A 20,134-nucleotide genomic window follows, 5' to 3' on the forward strand; every position below is an offset into this window, starting at 1 on the left:
CTGCTAAAACAAGCAGCACCTGACTGCAATCAACTGATTACACTTGTAAGACACCAGATTGGTGCAGAGGTTTTGTCTTGTTTTGTTGGAATGAAATCCTGCGCCCGCCGCAGCCCTATGTGGAATAGTTTGGAGACCACTGAATTATGGCATAAACAATGAAGTCATTTTATAGACAGAGATCTATAGAGATATATTATAATTAATTGGATACGTAAAACTTGCTTTGAAAAATAAATTCTTTCATTTGTTTATTCAGGTTGATCATAGAGCTAGTACAGAAAATGAATCCAACTCCAGTTCAGCCTTGCAGTACTTTGAGCGCCCGTAGTCAGACAGTCACAGTCTCGACACATTTTCTTCATTTTTCTCTCAAAGTGCACGAAATTGGTGCATTTTACAATAAAATGTAAAAAAAAAAAAAAAAAATTCTCCCGGGAGGGGCATTTTCCCGGACCCCCCTATGGGGTCTGTGTTTCCCTTCGTATAGCGATTCTTATGGGCTGGGCTGAGTCAAAGTCCAGGGCTGCTTTTTAGTCCCAGTCCGCCCCTGCACACGATTAATGGTCATAGGCATCTAATTTATTTAAACTGATTGGACAGGCCATGAATGCCCATCTAGATGTCCAATTCATTTTGACTGGGAGGGGCGAATGAACGAATGAGCTAGAGTTAAATGAGTGGCTGTAGGGGTTTTGAAAAAATGTCATAATTCGTGCATGAAAGTGTCAAAATGACGAAATAGTTTTGTCATTACAATGATAACCCATGGTCAACTTGTCGTGTTTAACCTTTTAGTTTTAACTCATTAACTGCTGGCCTCTATCTTTGAAGCCAACCGCCCAGGTCACAGAGTATGCGTTGTGGTAGTTAGTCAAACACAATAGACGTCCAATCCATTTTGACTGCGACGGGCGAGAAGCGATCTTTTGATCACTATCACGATTGCCGTTAAGGGTAAATGGTAAATGGTGTTATACAAGTACATGAATTCATGAGTTTGTCATTTATCTGTTTATTTGTATTAGTAACATGTCTTAAAAATAGAATTATGCTTCTTAATTGTAAACTGAGCCTTAGAACATTATATATTATTTGCTATTGTTTATCAAAATTCAGCAACTGCACATTGAATGTACTTTGATAATGAACAGATCATGAGTCACAACTAGTGTTGCACCGATACCATTTTTTGGCCCCGATACCGATACCTGGCTGTGCAGTATCGGCCGATACCAATACCATACCGATACCACCCCGTTTATATATATATATATATATATATATATATATATATATATATATATATATATATATATATATATATATATATATATTTTTTTTTTTTTTTTTTCCTCCAAAGAGCTACATAATTGGATGTGAAATCATTGCTATCAAGGCTTTGTCAGGCTGTTGCTTACCTTTGCAAAATAGGAAAAAGTACACTAAACCCTAGTAGACAATAGTTGAATAAACCTTTGGCTCTCAATGGCCAAAATAGTGCTAAATTTGTGAAATTAATAAAACATGTATAATACTAGCCCAACAGTAAGAAAGTAAAAATAAATTCATAATAATAAACTCTGAATGAACTGAATAAACTTTTTTAAACCTCTCAAAGTCCAAACAGTGCAACTTTCATGAAATTATTGTCACATTCTGCTGCTGGTTAGATTGTGTTTTGTTGCTGGGCGTGGGGGCGTGGCACTTGAATCCAATGCAGGCTCATCAACACAGCATTTAAGCATGGGTGATCTCAGAGAAGGCTGCCGAGATATTTGCCTTGCTGATCGCTATTTGATATATGGCACAATAATCTCGCTACATTTGCTTGTTATGCCCCTGCATTGGGTTTTTCTGTTAGTGTGCTGCTCTCGTTTGTAACCGCTGCCTATCGTCTTAGTTTGTCCGTCGACCTGCTGTCACGGACTCCTTTTGTTATTTCTACCATCCCGCGATCGCGTGTTATTTTTTGTTTGCAATCATTAAACCCTTTTATGTATCCCCTGCTTGTTGTCTGCTTCGAGGTTCAACCTTGTTTCCGCATTTGCGGACGCTAACAATTATAAGTAATAATAATTGACAACAGCATCCCGTCTCTCCTTTTTTTCGGGAGGTGGGAGTCCCTTATTTCTATTTCTGAAAGGTGGCAACAATACTTTGGAAACACTTCCCAAATTACTGCGGCATTTCTTTCAGTAAAAGACAATAAAAGTAAAGTAGACGAAGTGAACTGACCAGAGATTGTTGCTCCGGTCCAGCGGCCTTCTTCCTCTGGATAGCAGTCCTGCTCTTGCAGGCTCAAACTCGTTGTGTTCGTTCACGTTTCGTCTTCAAATGTTTTATCAAGTTCGAGGTATTGAAACTGGCCGATTTAACTCCACATCTCCAAGCTTTCAGGCCGCAAATCTTGCATGCAGCCATTGATTTTAATCGACGGGATTTCTATTTGGAAATATTTCCCGACGCCGCGGCGCCGCCATATTTCCTGGTTTGTTTTTCGTCCATATGAAAACCCCCCCTTTTGATTGGTCAGGAGTGGCTATTGGCCCGCTCTCATTGGTCTGGAGCAGGCCAATAGCGATAGCTGCTTGGTGTTCACATGTCATCACACAACACAGAGACAGAGTGTAGTGAGCGCCAGGAGGAGAAAAAGGCTGTGGTCAAATGTTATAATAATGGACCGGTAAATGGTATCGGCGCCGTCTTTGTTGGTACTCGCCGATACCGATACCACCATTTCGGGCCGGAGCGGTGCCCCCTGCCGATATTAGTATCGGTATCGGTGCATCTTTAGTCACAACTGTATAGAGTATGTAAGCTTTGCACTACACTATGAAGAACTTCAACCCAGTTTTAACACTGCAATAGTAATGTTTACATGAAATGATTTTTTAAATGTTAAAATCGTCCTTAATTTTTTAGCTATAAAGTGAAAGCAATTCAAATTCTTTACTGCTTTTTCCCCATGTCTGTGTTGTATTTATTCAGTATAATTATTGTAAATTGTTCAGATTATATTTTTAATGGTTATTTTTTTTTTTTTAATCCATTCTGCAATTATTTCATGAAACATATAATAGAATTCTGCTATATGACAATTGTCGGTTATTGTTAACTAATTAATATTTAGTTTTTTACATTTGTGTATTTTTCACACTGCTTTTATTTTATTGTTTTGAATGTAAAAGTGGCTGCTCTAAAGTTTTAAGGGCCCTAATTTTGTTGACTGCGCTCGTGTGCAATGGTGTAAAATACGACAAGTTCCCCGCGGCCTACGTTGCTTATGTTTCGGAATTTGCTAGACTGTTCTGTACAATATTAGGCTTACCAGAACAGCGAGGGTGTTCTTGTGTGTACTAAGTAACAATTTCATGGACGAAAGGTACCACTACTGGAGAGGGAGGTCTAAGTTTTGGTAGGTAGATCGCTGGTATTGTGCATGATCTGTCATGTGAGATGGACATTGCCGTTTTAAATTTCTAAATACGTGAAAAGCGTAATGCTCTGAATCATTGCAGAAATTATTTTATATTTTATTTCATATTTTTAACCAACACATTTTTATTATAAAAATGTACATCCCTATCCCTATCAGGATTGGTATTGAAATCCATGGACGTTGAAAAATTTTGTACTCACCGGTAGAGGTGTGCATCGGCACTGCCCTCACGATTCGATTCGATTACGATTTGGAGGGCCACGATTCGATTCGATTCGATTCGATTCAGATGGCCTCGATTCGGTTCGATTTGGCAATGCATCACGATGCATTAAAGCCTGGGATGCATTAAAATGCTAAAGCAAAGCATATTTTTCGTGAATCATGAGGCAACACAAGCGGTCAGACATTAAACAACTTCTTATAGGCTCTTGTGTCATTCTGGTTGTAGTCAAATGAAAATAGTAATATATATAAAAATAAAAATAAAAACATCACAGCATTTAATTAGTGCTTTGAATGAGACCAGGGCTTTTCTTTTTTTTTTTTTTACACACAGTACCAGCCTTTCATTTTTTACACACCGCATAAGTTTGGTCAAGTTTCCCACCAACCTCATAGAAGCCAAAATGTCTCCATATGCCTGCTTTCAATGTCTTTGGTGCGTCAATAATCTTTCGCGCTCCCTCTTTCTCCGCTTCAGCCATTGCTGTTATGTCTTATCTCTCTGCTTTCTCGATTGCCACTGCGCAATTGCGCATGTCTGTGATGTTACTCCCGTGAGGAAGCAGATTTGGGTTCCTCGTCCCCCCTGCATTGCTTGTACAGTAGCTCCCTCTACAGGTAAACATGAGAATAATAATACAAATGGGGAAACCAAATCCATTGCATCACCGGAAAATTTTTGAACGGACTTATATATTTTAATATGTGCTGAATCGATTCGGCTTGTTGCCCGCATCGAATGGCATCGTCCATGGCCCGCATCGGGATGCATCGCCGCATCGATTATTGTTGACACCAGTACTCACCAGTCACCACTGTGAGGATTCGTTTCGCAAGGGTGTGAGTGACTGGAAAACCTTGGCATTAAACTGGATATCTCCGTGGAATGCAAAAATCGGTGTCTACTTCTCCACAGAAATACGTGCGCGCTCACACACGCACGCACACCCACACACACAGCCAGGAGTCCTGTATTTACGAGCATGGGCTACGCTACTAAGTGAGCATATATCTTGTAAGTTAATTTTATTGCTGACACCGCGTTTTGGGGTCATCAACATGTTTTGACCCCCCCCCAAAAGTCAAACTCTGACTATGTTAATTATAATACTGTATACTGTATATATTTTGTGTGTCATTATGGTTATATTTTTGGGGGAAGTAGATCCAATTGGCGGCTTTGTTAGAAAAGGTTGCCGACCACCGGTATCAAATATTTATCTTTTTGACCCTGTCCACTTCTTCGTCTGAATAAACAACTACAACAGTACACCATACTCCCATGTGGCTCATTAAAACTCTTCAGTCGATAAAGCCCCCCAGATAACTTTTCTCCATGTCTAAACAGCTTGACAGGACAGGCTAAAAAATAGTTCACTAGTCCTCCCTGATGCAATGAACTTTTTGTAACTGAAGTGTTTTAGGTTGGCTCTGCAGGTGTTAATTCAATTTCATTAAAGCAACCTTATCATGGAAGTTTCTCATTAATACATTCACGCACAAATGTTGAGTTTTTGTTTTTGCAGTAAATGTTTTTTATTACATGCATATAGGGCAGGGGTCTGAAACTACTTTGTAATAGGTAATGGGGAAAAAAATATATCAACAATTTCAATAAAATGAATAAATTAGTTGAAGGATCCACTTTGGGAAAATAATATATTATTTTAATAGTAGTAAGTAAAAACGCAAATAAAAGAGCCATCAGTAACAAACAAAAAAAAAAAGAAGAAGAAAATAAAACTTCGAAAAATAAATCGATATAATCACTGGATGCATCACTGGATGCATTGGAAGTCTATTGCCGTCAATAGATGATTTCAATATCAATTTCTCTCTTTTACTAACTACTAAAACACATACTTTGTGCCCTACACAGTGAATGTGTTAAGCCAATGATAAACCTTTGAATAGACTTCCACTGTAGTAACCACTGTCCCTGAAATGGTTAATATCTTTAATATCCTAATGGCACATTTAAATAGAACTTCAGTAACTCTCCATTGCTTAGGGCCCTAGTACATTATTTTGACGCTGCCTTCCCCACATTGGATAATAACAAGCCTGTCCAGAGTTCAAATGAATAGAAAATGAATTGCATCAAATAAAACGGTGATTTTGTACGCCAGTGTTAGAAAATCTATGTGCAACAGTGCTGATAGAGGCTGATGTTTTTTATTTTGTACCACAGTTATGTAAAAAACAGGAACTTTACCTTACAATTATCAAACGTGTTAAGCAGCAGAACATTACAAACATGAATTAAATAAAAATAAAGAATGCACAAAACACAATTTCCTCACAAAATGTAACACCCATAACAACTGCAGTCAATCTTCTGTTGGTGTTATCGGTTGCTCTCGATTGCAAATCATTTTGTGACATAGGCAATTGGGAGTTTTTTTTTTTTTTTAACTTCTAGTGGGTTAGTAAAGAGATAAATTAGGCATACATGCCACATGATGGTTGAAAAACTCATTAAAAAATGTTCTTATATTTTTAAAACAGATTGTCTTTCCTTCATAATATGTTAATCAATCACTTCAAATGTATTAGTTATTTAAGTGCAAAAGAATTTTATTGACTCTAAAGGGGAAGTTCAGAATTTTTGACATTGGGCTTAATTTTCGTGTTAGCAGGGGGTTGAAGTCGTTGGACTTGGTTTCAACAAATTCCTTGAAGTTTGTTAGTTGTAGGGCTTCAGAGTGGCTAGGCAATGGTGCTTGCAAGCATGCCAATAAAAAACAATATTAACTGGTCTAACTGTTCAAACTAAGCCTTGTCGTGGTCAAAGAGTAAAAAGTACAGTGTGTCAGTGATTTATTTGGGGGCAGGAAGTCCCTTTCGTTCCCACCAAAAAACATCAGCAATGAAGAAAACGATGTGATGTCACTCCACCTTGCTTGCCTAGACCAGTGTTTTTCAACCTTTTCTAAATCACGGCACGTTTTTACATTGATAAAAATCTCGCGGCACACCACACACCAAAAATGTTCCAAAATTACTTTCTGTACAGTATATTTAATTATAAAAATAATTCCTCAGTATTTATACTTAACATGATTTCTGGAATAATGGGCGCCCCTGATTACAAGCATTACCCAGTTCATTTTTAAAGGAAAAACCATTTTGTACATACATAAGCCTCTCCTGTCTATATGCCGCGTTGGCCCACATCGTAACATGAGCTATTTACAAAGAAATACAGTTTTCTAAATTTTTTCTAAATTATCAGAAAGGGACTTCAGCAATGTCTTTAACCATAGGCGGAGTTTGACTTTTGGGCCGGGGGGCACAACATGTTGATGACCCCAAAACGCAGTTTCAGCAATAAAATTAACTTACAAGATGTTTATAATAATAAGTTGAAAATGAGCGTTTTTTATTCCCCTCATTCTTGAGGGGAATTCTAAATCAGGCCGCTTAGGACAGCTATACTTTTCGCCAAGATCGTCATCCATTGAATATGGTATGCCCGCCGGTGTCGTGCCAATGTAGTTACCCCAGTCAAAAATTGTATCCCCTGGGCGGAGCCATATGGAGATAGATTTGTGTCTTCATTATTCGATCAAAAAAAAAAAAGTGTTTCAATGTAAAAATGAATTTGAAACTCAAAAATATGCATTTGAAAGCTATTTTTCTTTGAATTTTGGGGGTGATTGAAATCAGTTTTTTTTTATTGAAGCAACTGATTGAAGTAATGTTTTGCGTTTGGGCCACATTTTGGCTAGGACATTTGTGTCTTTATTATTCAATCCAAAAATAAGTTGCTTCAAACAAAAAACATTTTCAAACGAAAAATCACTTCAATCAAAAAAAAAAAAAAAAAAATCAATCATCGAAAAAAAGTTTTTGAATGCGAAAAAATATTTGAGACTCAAATATTTGCATTTGAACACATTTATTTTTTAATTAAAAAGGTTTTCTTTGATTTTAGCAATCGTTTTGATGTAGGGCCATATTATGGGTAGGACATTGGTGTCTAAGTCATTAAATCCCCCAAAAAGTTGCTTCAATCAAAAAAAAAAATATTTTCAAACAAAGGTAAAAATCATTTGAAAAATAAAATTGCCCTCCCCGAATTTTTTTCGTTTTTAAATAATATGCAAAGCAAATGACCGTTTAAGGTGATAGTCACATGATCTGTTCAAAAAATTATTTTGACCCATTATAAAAATATCTTTTTTGTTCGTTTACTAATTTTTGTTGTTTCCTTTAATGCTTTACAACTTATATATATATATATAGAGGAAAGTCAATTACATGCAATGACAATTTTCAGCCATTAGGGCCTGCCCCCCCTTAAACTCCGCTTATGTCTTTAACCGCATCAGGGTCGAGCGACTCGCTGACAATGGCTTTGCAGACAGGTAGTATTAATGTCTCTGCCACAGTGTGGGACTTTTTGTATTTAGCAACAAGTTCAGCAACAAGCGAACTGGTTTTGAGGGCTTTCTCATTTACCTTTGTAGTTTTCTTTTCTCATTTACCTTTGTAGTTTTTCCTCCAAAAAGTTGCCCGTTTCTCTGTGTTTTCATGAAGGCGAACAAAATAGTCCATAGTTTGATGCGACGGGTGTTTTGTTTGGAGATGATGTTTAAGCTTGCTTGGCACCATGGTGTTGTTGTATAGCTGCTCGTGTCGCGTTCAAAACACTGCTCGAATTTCTAGCCATCACATTGCTGTCCTCGACAGTGTGTTGGAATAAAACACAGCGGGAGGATTGACGGTCATCATATATGGATACAATGGAAAGGACACATTCGTGTATATCTACACTTGAGTCTAAACAAATGATGTAAAGTGGACGTGCTTGGGTCCACATTGTCGCGGACAGCAAGGTGACCGATGGCTAGAAATCTGAGCAGTTTTTGAACGTGACATGAGCAATACCTCGCTCATCTGCACATGACCGAGAACTTTCTACCTACTTCTTCCTTCCTACTGCAACTCCACCCCACTCCACTCCTCCCGACGACGTTAAAAAAAAAAAAATTAAAAAAACGATATTGGATAATTTCTCGTGGCACACCTGACGATCCCTCACAGCACACTAGTGTGCCGCGGCACACCGGTTGAAAAACACTGGCCTAGACAGCCTGTTCCCTGCAGAGCTGTTGGATTACAAATGTTGCTGTTACTTCATCCTACAAATATTGACATGCAATGGTAAGTATTAATAACTTTATCCTGAAAACATAGCCAGCCTAATGTTAAAATTTCTTAACTTCCCCTTTAACTTGGGAATGTTACAATCAAAATATATTTGAAGATAGTGGAAATCCTGAGTTGTTTAGAATGAATGTGCACATGTTAATTTTTTGTTTTTGGTTTCACATTTCAAGAAGCCCTTTAATTGTATTATTAGAATTCCATTAATATATCGTGTTACAAAATTGTAAATGGGAGTGGTTTTATCGTAAAACATGCAGAAATAAAAGGCCAAGGTTGTTTGAGTGTGTGTTTTGCTGGCCTGTGGGTAAAAAAAAAAAAAATACAATTTTCTGCAAAGTTCCTTGAGAAAGTTTTAGCCGTTAATGGATAAAGGATTCCACTATGGTTTACATGTCAACTTTTTTTTATTTTGATCGTGGCATTTAGCTGTACATTTTTGTTGTTGTTTTTTTTAGATCTTCAGGAAATTTTATTTAAGTGGATTCCTGATTAAATCAGTTTGACAAGAATTAGGCTTGAATGTGAACTATGCTATTGAACTCTGCTTTCCCAAAAATGTGATCAGTCACAGAAAATTAATCAGTGAACAAGTCTGGGTAACTTTCAAGGTTTTTTTGTATCCCCTTGATGAGTAAAAGCGTTATTAAAAAAACTTGTTTAGATAAATAATTTTTGTCTGATACATTTGTGTGGCGATTTTTAAAAATCGAGGGAAAACAAAGAATTTGAGAAGGGGACCAAAACTTTTTCATGGCACTGTATCTGAACATTTAACTTGTCAATTCATAAACAGTTCTCTGCTGTAAATGTAATTTTTGAGGTAAGGTATATCTTTATTAGGCGAGACCGTTGTGCTTGATGTGACTTTTGCATGATAAAAACTTTGAAACCATGAAACTCAGTCAACCCAGTCAACAAATTGCACTTTTCATGCAGTTTTCAAATATTGACCGACAGTGACCTCACTCAATCAAAATATTTTGCAGTGGTTATTGATCCGTTTTACTTTGCCTGGGTCAATAATTTCATATTGAATTTTATTTGGGGGTTTTTCAAATGAGAAAAGAACATTTAAAATAATCATTACCATTATTTTACAGTTTTACAAAAAGAAAATAATTAAGCGTATTATTTAATAAGATGTCCACTTATAGTTATTTACTAGCATTCCTGGACTGTGCTGTATTGTATAATGATATGTTGTTGTTTTTGTTTTTTCTTTTCAAGTCTAGCCAGTGACATGAAATCAGATGTGACCCCTGCACTCTGAAACTAAGTATACAAAGTGGGACCTCTCAAGTAAAAGAATTGCATTATTTAGAAACTGAAAATAATTCTCATGGGAATCAAAGATTCCGATTGCAAAACATTGGAGGTTTCACTGGAAAAACAGCTGAGTATGCAAGATGCAAGTATTAACACGAACATCTGATCAAAGTTAAGGGTGAATGTATCATAAATGATAAATCAGCAAATCTTTTTTACACATGTATGTATGATCATTATTTTTATGGGGTAAAATGGTTTTCACCTAAGAGATTCCACTGAATTACAGATATAGTTAATGTGCAAGACAACATTTGGAATCCAGTTTAAAGTTGACCCACAGTTAAACAACACAAATCTATGATGTTTTATGCAACAGACACACTTTATCACCATAATGATCACCGCTCTTGTTGTTGTCAAAGTGAATTTATAGGATTCGGAATGGCTTTTAACAGAGCAAGACGATCTCAACCGTCACCATTAATGAAGAAATTATTAATCAAATACACATCCATGTTCTCGTATTGATATTTGTTTTTATCAGAGGTCTTCTTTTCGTGTAGAAAGAGAAAACAAGGCACTTCTTTTGCATGTCGTGTATTGTTGGGAGCACACCGGTTCTTTTAGTGTGGAAAAAGCAGCAGAATTTTTTTTTTTTAAATCAAAGTTGGTTGCTGCTATAGTGACGAGACGCAAATCATCTCATCCGTGAGATCCTCCTCTCGTTTCATGGCCACATACATCTCCTCGTCACTGTAGTCCCGCATGTTTTGCACAACAGGATCCGCGTTTACCGCCGCGTCCCTGCTAGTGTCAGCCAGGCTGCCGTTCAGCAGATTACTGGCGGCGCTCTCCATCTCGTCAATGGTCATGTCGCATGCGTCTGCAATCTCATGTTTGGTGGCGGACACAAAATTGGGGTCCCTGGCATATCTACCCAGACCCTCAGATATCAACGCCTGAAACAAAGTTCAAATAAATAGACGGTTCAGTCATGCAATCTTTTTACATACATACTGTATATTATACGAGTATTATATTTCAAGATCTGATTTCAAATTGAAACTTACATAAAACCACCACTGTATTTTCTGTTGTATAATTTGCAACAGAGGATACAGCGGTTAAATAGTTCTGTTAGAGGAAGAACATTTACAGTCATGTGAAAAAATGAGGACACCCTATGGAAGCCTCTGTGTTTATTTACATATTTGGTCGTATGGATTTTAATATCAATTTTAACAATCTTGAAAGATTCAAGTAATAGAACTAAACAATTTAAACTGAAAAATAGCTATTTTATAACTTTCTGTGAAATGTAATTTTAAATAAATGCAATTTCTGTTGAGTAATAAATTAGGACACCTCCACATTCAATCCCACTTAAAATGGCTAAAATCACACACAAGTGTATCACATCAGGTGCACATGATTAGAACATCATTAGCCAGTGTTTTGAAGGAGGCTTGCCTTATATAAACCTCACATTTAGTTTGGTGTGCCTCTGACTGTTGAAGTGAGAGAAAACACCATGGTGACATCAAAGGAGCTGTCTGAGGCCTTCAGAAAGATTTTAGATGTTTATGAGACTGGTAAGGGATTTCAAAAGATCTCAAAAGAATATAAAATTTGCCATTCCACTGTCCGGAAAGTAGTCTACAAGTGGTGGGCAATCAAAACAACTGCCAACATGCCCAGTTCTGGCCGTCCAAGCAAGTTCACCCCGAGAGCAGACTGAAAGACGCTGAAAGAAGTCTCTAAAAACCCTAAAATGACATCACGGGACCTAGGGCAGGCTCTTGTTACTGTTAATGTGATAGTGCATACCTCTACAATCAGAAAGAGACTTCACAAGTTAACCTTCATGGGAGGTGTGCTGGGATGAAACCTTTGCCCTCCAAGAAGAACATGAAGGCCAGACGGAAGTTTTCCAGAGTGAATGTAGACAAAGACCAGGACTTGTGGAATAGTTTTCCAGAGTGAATGTAGACAAAGACCAGGAGTTGTGGAATAATGTTCTTGGGACAGATGAATCGGAATTATTTGAACACCAGAACGGAGGACATGTTTGGCGTAAACCCAATACAGCATTCCAGGAAAAGAACCTCATACCAACTGTGAAGCATGGAGGTGGAAGTTGTTGTCGTTGTTTGGGGATGCTTTGCTGCAGCAGGACCTGGCCAGCTCACATCATAGAATCCACCATGAATTCTATCGTGTATCAGAGGGTGCTTGAGGAACATGTGAGATAATCTGTGAAAAAATTAACTGAACCTTGCAACATGACAATGGCCCAAAACATACCAGTAAATCCACCAAGGACTGGCTGAAAAGGAAGAAATGGAGAGTCCTGGAATGGCCGAGTCAAAGCCCAGATCTTAATCCTACAAAACTATACTACAAATTATTATACTACAAAAAGCATCTCACTGAAGTTATTTCAGCCAAAGGGGGTAACACTAGCTATTAGGTGGTAGGGGTGTACTAACTTTTTCCTCGGTTAGAATATGCATTTTTGTTGATATATTTGGTTTAATGAGTAAAACATTGATCATTTTTGTTGTTCACCTGCAATTAAATCACTTTCTTTTCCAGAGATAAAGAAAAACAAGATCAGACATTGATATGTGAACATTTCCTAATAAAGAACTGAATATTTCATGGGGTGTCCTAATTTTTGATGAATGATTGTAATTGTCAATAACCCTCACTGACATTGGCAGATGACAAGGACAGCGCAGTATATTAGTGAGCGTAAATAATTACCGTATTTTCCAGAAAATTAATTACTTAGGATATACAGTATATCTCACCTGTTAGAATGTGCATCAAAAAGGAGGAAAAAAATATTGCCCCAGGCTATCAGCAGTGTTGTTAATCTTACTTTAAAAAAGTAGTTAATTACAGTTACAAATTACTTCTCCCAAAAAGTAACTGAGTAGTTACCTGAATGTAAGAGTAATCAGTTACTTGGCAAAGTAACTAGTGTTACCTTTCATGTTTCATGTTTCTGTTGTTTTTTTTCATTAAAAAAAAAGAAAAAAAAAACAAAACATAGTAACCTTTGCTATGTTTGGAAGTCATTTAATGTTGTGAATCAACCGTTAAATTTGTAAAAATTGCTCCAGTTATTACATTAGTTCCCTTCTGTCTACTTTTGACATGTGAACGTTTTAAAACTGTTTCATCATTTAAAGATAGATTCACGTCAAGATTTTGCCAATTTAGGAGTATTTTAAATAAAAAGTTAATTATGTTCATTAGGATAGTTCTGTACAACAGAGCCTTCCTGAGAAGTCTACTGTTTTAAGATGGCAGCTGTTTACTAACACTGCTGGCGAGTCTATCATTTCGATTATAAAAGTAGTTCTCTATACATGTGCTAACGCCGCTGTGTCTGTCATTTCGCATCTAGTTCTATATACATGTGATATCTAACGTAGCATCATGTGGGCGTAGTTTGTAGGCTATCGGCTACAGTCAGATATTATTGGAGCCATGTAGCTTCGCGTTTGCAACGGCGTCACAACTCCCTTCCCTCCTCCCCATTCCAGCTCTGCTCTCTCGTCTCCGTGAGTCCATGTCTCTGACCTTTCTTGCTTCATTCAACCAACATAGTAACGCACGCCTTTACATTCTAAGTAACGGTAATGACGTTGCCAAGATGAGAAAAGTAATTAATTAGATTACTCACTACTGAAAAAAATTAACGCCGTTGGTAACACCGTTATACTTAACGCCGTTATTAGCGACACTGGCTATCAGGCATATTTTGGGGGGGTAAGTTGTCAACCATTTGAAGTCGCCAAGTAGCTAAACAACAGTCACTAATACAATAGTATCTCTACTTACGAACGTCTTTACAAACAGAATTAAGACATTTCAGGATAAGAGAGGCATAAATACAGTACAGTACTATAAAAGGTACATATGTACTTCCTTCTTTCTCTAGAGCATATATTTTTCTATTTATTTTATTTATCAAATACATATGTTTATTATGTTATACATATGTCTATTCTATTCTATTCTATTCTATTCTATTCTATTCTATTCTATTCTATTCTATTCTATTCTATTCTATTCTATGTCACAGCATAAGATCCTGTTGGCCTATTGGTTATACCGTATTTTTCGGACTATAAGTCGCACCTGGGTATAAGTCGCACCAGCCATAAAATGCCCAACGAAGAGGCAAAAAACATATCTAAATTGCACCGGGGTATAAATCGCATTTTTGGGGGAAATTTACTTGATAAAATCCAACACATATAACAGATATGTCATCTTGAAAGGCAATTTAAAATAAAAATACGATAGAGAACAACATGCTGAATAAGTGTACAGTTTGATAATGTTACATGATACATGAACAACAAAATGCGAACGTGGCCGCTATGTTAACGTAACATAGCTATTAAGAGTTATTCAGATAACTATAGCATAAAGAACATGCTAACAAGTTTACCAAACCATCAGTGTCACTCCAAAACACCAAAATAACATGTGAAATGATATAATAATGTGTTAATAATTTCACACATAAGCCACTCCTGTTAGGGCCTCCGCCCCTCCCTCCTGAGGCCTGAACCCACCTTTGGCAGGTGTGTATGTTTTTAGCTGATTACAGGTCAGACGGGTGGAGCGGCCACAGCTGAGAGCAGTTAACATCAACCAGCCATAAAAGTCCAGCAGACGCTCTACCTCGTCCCCCAATAAACTCGTCTGTTTCCTACGTCAGTTGTATCTCGCATTCCTATATGATATCTTTGCTCACTGGCTTACGACTACCTTGCTCTCGTCCCAGGTCCTGTTTTCTGCGCGCCCCTCGTCGGATTCCACGCCTGCCTTCCTTCCGAGCCTCCTCGTCTTACGCCAGCTCAACTACCCCGAGCCAAGTCATCCACCCCACCCACATTCTCGTGATCGCCAATAAACGATTACTCATCTCACCCCTGTGTGTCTGCTCTGGGATCCCCTCTTGCCCACGCAACTCAAACAATTCCAGAGTATAAGTCGCACCCCAAGCCAAGTTATTTAAAAAAAAAAAAAAAAAAACCTGCAACTTATAGTCCGAAAAATACATATTACTACAGTATTCTGCCTCTCCGATTGGCCAATTGTTGATGACGTTTCAACTAGGGTAGGTGGGTATTCTATTATCTATTTAATTACAGGTTACTTTAGGTATATGGAATGATTCAAATGTGTTTGGCTGTTTTGTTTTATTCTGGTTTCATCCTGATTATAAAATTTAATGTGTTTAAGTCGTGCTTAGAACAGATTAGGGCATTTACATGGAAAACGTGTCTCTACTTATGGAATTTTTAGGTTTCGAGACTTACTTCCAGGACCAATTAATTTCGTAAGTAGAGGTACTTCCGCAACAAAAGCAAAGAAGTTCACAAGAATTGAATAGTTGCGAAACATGGCCTCGAAACCACCTTAATGACCAGCTGTGTTGCACACAGACACGAATCCTTCCATAAGCTTCCTTTAGTTTAACAAGCTGCAACATTACAGCAATTCAGCTCAACAATTGCAAGTTGTTTTTTTTTTTTTCTTTTAGGTGGAAGTATTGGTTTCCGAACCGTTTAAGGACTGTAACTGTTTTATAAAGTACTGAGTAACCGGTGTCTCATATAACCCAAACGATACCCAGTCCTAGCGCTAACATCAGCCCTGTGCTAGTGATAGATGAAAATACTCACAGCCTCTACTAGACTGTTGGCACTGCCTCCCTTCTTCAGGAAACGTGAGCAACTCTTAGCAGGAAGCTGGAGTCGTGAGTGGGAGTGTTCACCATGGGCGGTGCTGTCTCGTCCATCAGTGTACCATGAACTCCTCTTTACCGAAGCTGGGATGTTGCCAACACTTCCTGAACTTCTCCAGTCCACCTGCAGGCACACACATACAGTATAAACACATGTAGAGAGTATGACTAAGTTGGGGTGTAAAATATCCTCAGTGTTTAATGCACACCTGTATGAGCGGGGTGTAGCAGGGTGACGAATCGTAGGCTAGAGGGGACGCAGGGGGTGTGGCCCAGGAATGCACAGACCGCGTGGGGGACAGACGCTGAAGTTTACTGGCATCTAGACCAGCCACCGCCATGACCTGATGGTAAAGGGACACAAAAATGTCAAAAAGACTCGATGAATCGAAAATTCGAATGAATGCATTTGGGTAACACTTGGACCTGTTGCTGCAACAGGTGCAGTGGCAGAGCTGTGCAAGAAGGAGAAGGCGGAGCTTCCTCCTGACTATTTCTTCTGCGAAGACACTCAAAACTGAAGGTTGGTCTGTTGAGGGCTGTGTGGACACAAGGGAACAAATACATGCTGTATACCAGTAGATTAGCCTGTTATATTGTCTTTAAAATAGTTTACGCAGTAAACTTTGTTCGTGTGCATATAGACACAATACTCAGATTGTTGTTCCATGTGTTGAGGTCCAATATCAAAAACCAATGTATTGGAGCTATATGAAGCAAATAGCATGTACTTTTATAAACGAAAGCCCTTCAATGTGGATAACAACGTCAGGCCAGTGTGTCACCTTTTGGTGACGCTAAAAGCCATCTGCGAGGTGACTGCTTGCCGTCTTGGCATATGGGCTGCTGGTCATCATCATAAAAACAATCTGATTGATGTTCCATGCTTGACACCTCAGCGTCAAATTCACCCTCTATGTTGTTGGAGTCTTGGGTGGGAACCCTGTACAATGACAGAAACATAAATGGACATTATTGATGTAAGCAATGTATGCATGTTTGGAAAGTCAATGACGATAGGTGACTCGCAGGTCAGAAACAGACAAAAAAAGGCAACACAGATTGTCTTGTCTAAAGTCTGTCTGATTGAATGGAATGAGTGTGTAACTGTACCGGTCCCTAGCGAGCATGATGTCATCTTCCTGGGACTCATCCCCACTGTAGTAGTACTCTACTGAGCCTTGCTCTTCATCACTGTCAGCTTTCCGTGGCTCAGATATGGGACAGACAGTGCGGCGTCCCCTCCCAACCTCTGACCTGGAAAGCCAACAACAGGTCAATGTGAGTGAATCAAAACATAACTGAGACATTCATCATTCCAATAACCAAAAGTCTGTCTTTTTGCAGGCATCACTGATGATGTCTGCCAGGGGTGGACATACTTCTGTATTTTTTTTAATTCACTAATGACAATGGTCATCCAAACTATTTGAAATGGGAGGAGCTTGCATTGAATGACCACATTTTGGTGTCAATGATTCTGAGGAATGTCTAATCCATTTTAACTGGTAGGGACTAGCAACTAGTATTAGCTGCCAACACTCCCAGTCACAGTCAAAGGATTGGACATCCATCACTGTCAATGGCATCTAATGAGCTACGTATTCGGAATTTGACAGTTCAATTACTGTATTTTTCGGACTGAGTATAACTTGCATCACCGAAAAAATGCGCAATGAAAAGGAAAAAAAACATGTAAGTCTCAATAGAGTATAAATCACATTTTACCATTTTCGGCTACATACTGTATTTCACCACTTGAAGCGTGTAATCTGCAGAATATGATTTTCTCTTAGGTGCCATTTTGTTCATGCCTTCTCAGTTGTTTTTATAAGTTAGCGCCAATGTTGAAACACAGGCCTTGAGCCCCCTCTTGCGGTTTAGTGTGAAAATTACGTGTGAAGTGATATAATAATGCGTTAATAATTTCACACATGAATTGCTCCCGAGTATAGGTCACACCCCCGGCCAAACTATGAAAAAAACAGTTATAGTCTGAAAAATACGGTACTAATTTTGCTAGTGCTGCTTTTCATATAATGCATAACACTGTACCTAATGTAGGCCTCATAGCAGTGCCTCCTGTTCCAAAGTGCATCAGGTCAGCCAAGTACAAAGGGTAAAGTGGATAGGAGATCCAGAGTAGAAAAAGCATAATGAAGCAAAAAGAACATCTGTAAACACATTGCATTGCCTCTGACCACAATTATAGAAAACTGTTGTGTTATTCTGAAGTTGCAGTCGATTATCATTGTTTGGTCGTAATTTAAAAAAAACTTAAACCACTGCAGCTATGTCAGGGGAAGGTAATAAGGGAAATTAGGCACTGGCCCTCGGGACAGTGGCTTTTGAAATTCACTGGCCCCACTATGAAAACACTGGCCCAGGTTAATGCGTCAGTTATTGATCACAATAATCATGAAAAAGAAAATTTGCTTGAATAACATGGTAAATGGTGTTATACACTGCTGGCCAAAAGTATTGGCACCCCTGCAATTCTGTCAGATAATGCTCAATTTCTCCCACAAAATGATTGCAATTACAAATACTTTAGTAGTAATATCTTCATTTATTTTGCTTGCAATGAAAAAACACAAAAGAGAATGATTTTTGTTTTGTTTTGTTTTTTTTCCCCCTGTAAACTATGTTGATGCCTTTTCCCAAAAAACTCTACTTTTGTCTCATCTGACCAGAGAACATTCTTTCAAAACATTTTTGGCTTTCTCAGGTAAGTTTTGGAAAATTCTGGCCTGGCTTTTTAATGTCTCTGGGGTGAAGTGAAACTGGGGTTTTCCTGGGTATCCTACTATAGAGTCCCTTTTCATTCATACGCCGACGGATAGTATGGGTTGACACTGTTGTACCCTCGGATTGCAGGACAGCTTGAAATTGTTTGGATGTTAGTCAAGGTTCTTTATCCACCATCCGCACAATCTTTCGTTGAAATTTATCATCAATTTTTCTTTTCCATCCACATCTAGATAGGTTAGCCACAGTGCCAGGGGCTTTACACTTATTTATGACACTGCGCACGGTAGACACAGGAACATTCAGGTCTTTGGAGATGGACTTGTAGCCTTGAGATTGTCCATGCTTCCTCACAATTTTGCTTCTCAAGTCCTCCGACAGTTTTTGGGTCTTCTTTCTCTTCTCCATTCTCAATGTGGTACTCACAAGGACACAGGACAGAAGTTGAGTCAACTTTAATCCATTTTAACTGGCTGCAAGTGTGGTTTAGTTATTGCCACCACCTGTTATGTACCACAGGTAAGTAACAGGTGCTGTTAATTACAAATTAGAGTAGCATCCCATGATTTTTCAAAAGGTGTGTTGAGTTTTGTGTAAAATGATTTTTTTTCCCCATTCTTTTGTTTTTTTCATTGCAGGCAAAATAAATGTAGATATTACTACGAAAGCATTTGTAATTGCAATCATTTTCTGCGAGAAATTGAGCATTATCTGACGGAATTGTAGAGGTACCAATACTTTTGGCCAGCAGTGTACTTGTATAGTACCTTTCCACCTATCAAGGCCCTCAAAGCGCTTTACACTACATCGCCATCCATCTACTGATGATGCAGCACCAGGAGCAACGTGGGATTCAGTATGAATATTTTTACTGGCCACACCAGGCCAGTGGTTGAGCATTTTGGTGGCCCTGACAGTTTTGAAAGTACGTCCGGGCAATTTATATCGTCGACCCCTGAATGTATACAATCAAAAATGTTTACTGATATGGACAAAATGAACTGACCTCATGGAGAGTGATTTCCATGGCTTTTTGCGGGTGGACACTGGTGATCCCGTTTTGGCGGATGACAGGCGGTCTGTCGATAACAAACATTTCTGCTGTCTCCCACGGGTCATGGAGAGAAGCAGTGGCACATTGGCATTGTTTAGGTTGGCGTTGGAGGGTACAGCTAATTGTTGGTGATTGGAATTAAAGCAGGAGTAGTCAGATTGATGAGAGGTGTGATGATGATGATTGTACTGGACAGGTGAGGAGGTAATTTCTGTTTCCTCGCTTCTGTCATTTTCCCTTGGACCCATCTGGGTGGGTTCTACTGAGGCACTGCAGGAAAAGGGGAGGATCTGTAGAGGACGTTGAGTGACAGTGGTCGGGTGTGTGGAGCCTTGCAGAGTCGCACTGACGTGGTTGACATGGTTACCGAAAAGGCCGCCATTGCGCTGCAAAGTGACGCCATGAGCATAAAAAGCTATTAACAAGTACAGCATAGTGTGTGACCAGT

General features: G+C 38.5%; 1 protein-coding gene across 8 annotated transcripts in view; it reads right to left on the reverse strand.

The window, feature by feature from the left end:
• Nucleotides 1-4,857: 4,857 nt before the first annotated feature.
• cacna1db (calcium channel, voltage-dependent, L type, alpha 1D subunit, b) overlaps nucleotides 4,858-20,134 on the reverse strand; it is a 138,018-nt gene continuing 122,741 nt past the window's right edge. For 7 of the 8 annotated variants that reach the window (XM_057819588.1, XM_057819570.1, XM_057819580.1 and 4 more), the window contains 8 exons: nucleotides 19,639-20,072; nucleotides 17,940-17,966; nucleotides 16,998-17,141; nucleotides 16,670-16,827; nucleotides 16,311-16,423; nucleotides 16,094-16,228; nucleotides 15,823-16,008; nucleotides 4,859-11,070 (listed from right to left, as the gene is read on the reverse strand). In XM_057819588.1, the coding sequence (XP_057675571.1) occupies nucleotides 10,789-11,070; nucleotides 15,823-16,008; nucleotides 16,094-16,228; nucleotides 16,311-16,423; nucleotides 16,670-16,827; nucleotides 16,998-17,141; nucleotides 17,940-17,966; nucleotides 19,639-20,072 (1,479 nt within the window). In that variant the 3' untranslated portion in view covers nucleotides 4,859-10,788. Of the gene's footprint in view, nucleotides 11,071-15,822; nucleotides 16,009-16,093; nucleotides 16,229-16,310; nucleotides 16,424-16,669; nucleotides 16,828-16,997; nucleotides 17,142-17,939; nucleotides 17,967-19,638; nucleotides 20,073-20,134 lie in introns of all 8 variants that reach the window. The other variant, XM_057819532.1, reaches the window with a different exon arrangement.

This window comes from Corythoichthys intestinalis, chromosome 2, assembly GCF_030265065.1.
Source record: "Corythoichthys intestinalis isolate RoL2023-P3 chromosome 2, ASM3026506v1, whole genome shotgun sequence".
Classification (NCBI taxonomy): domain Eukaryota; kingdom Metazoa; phylum Chordata; class Actinopteri; order Syngnathiformes; family Syngnathidae; genus Corythoichthys; species Corythoichthys intestinalis.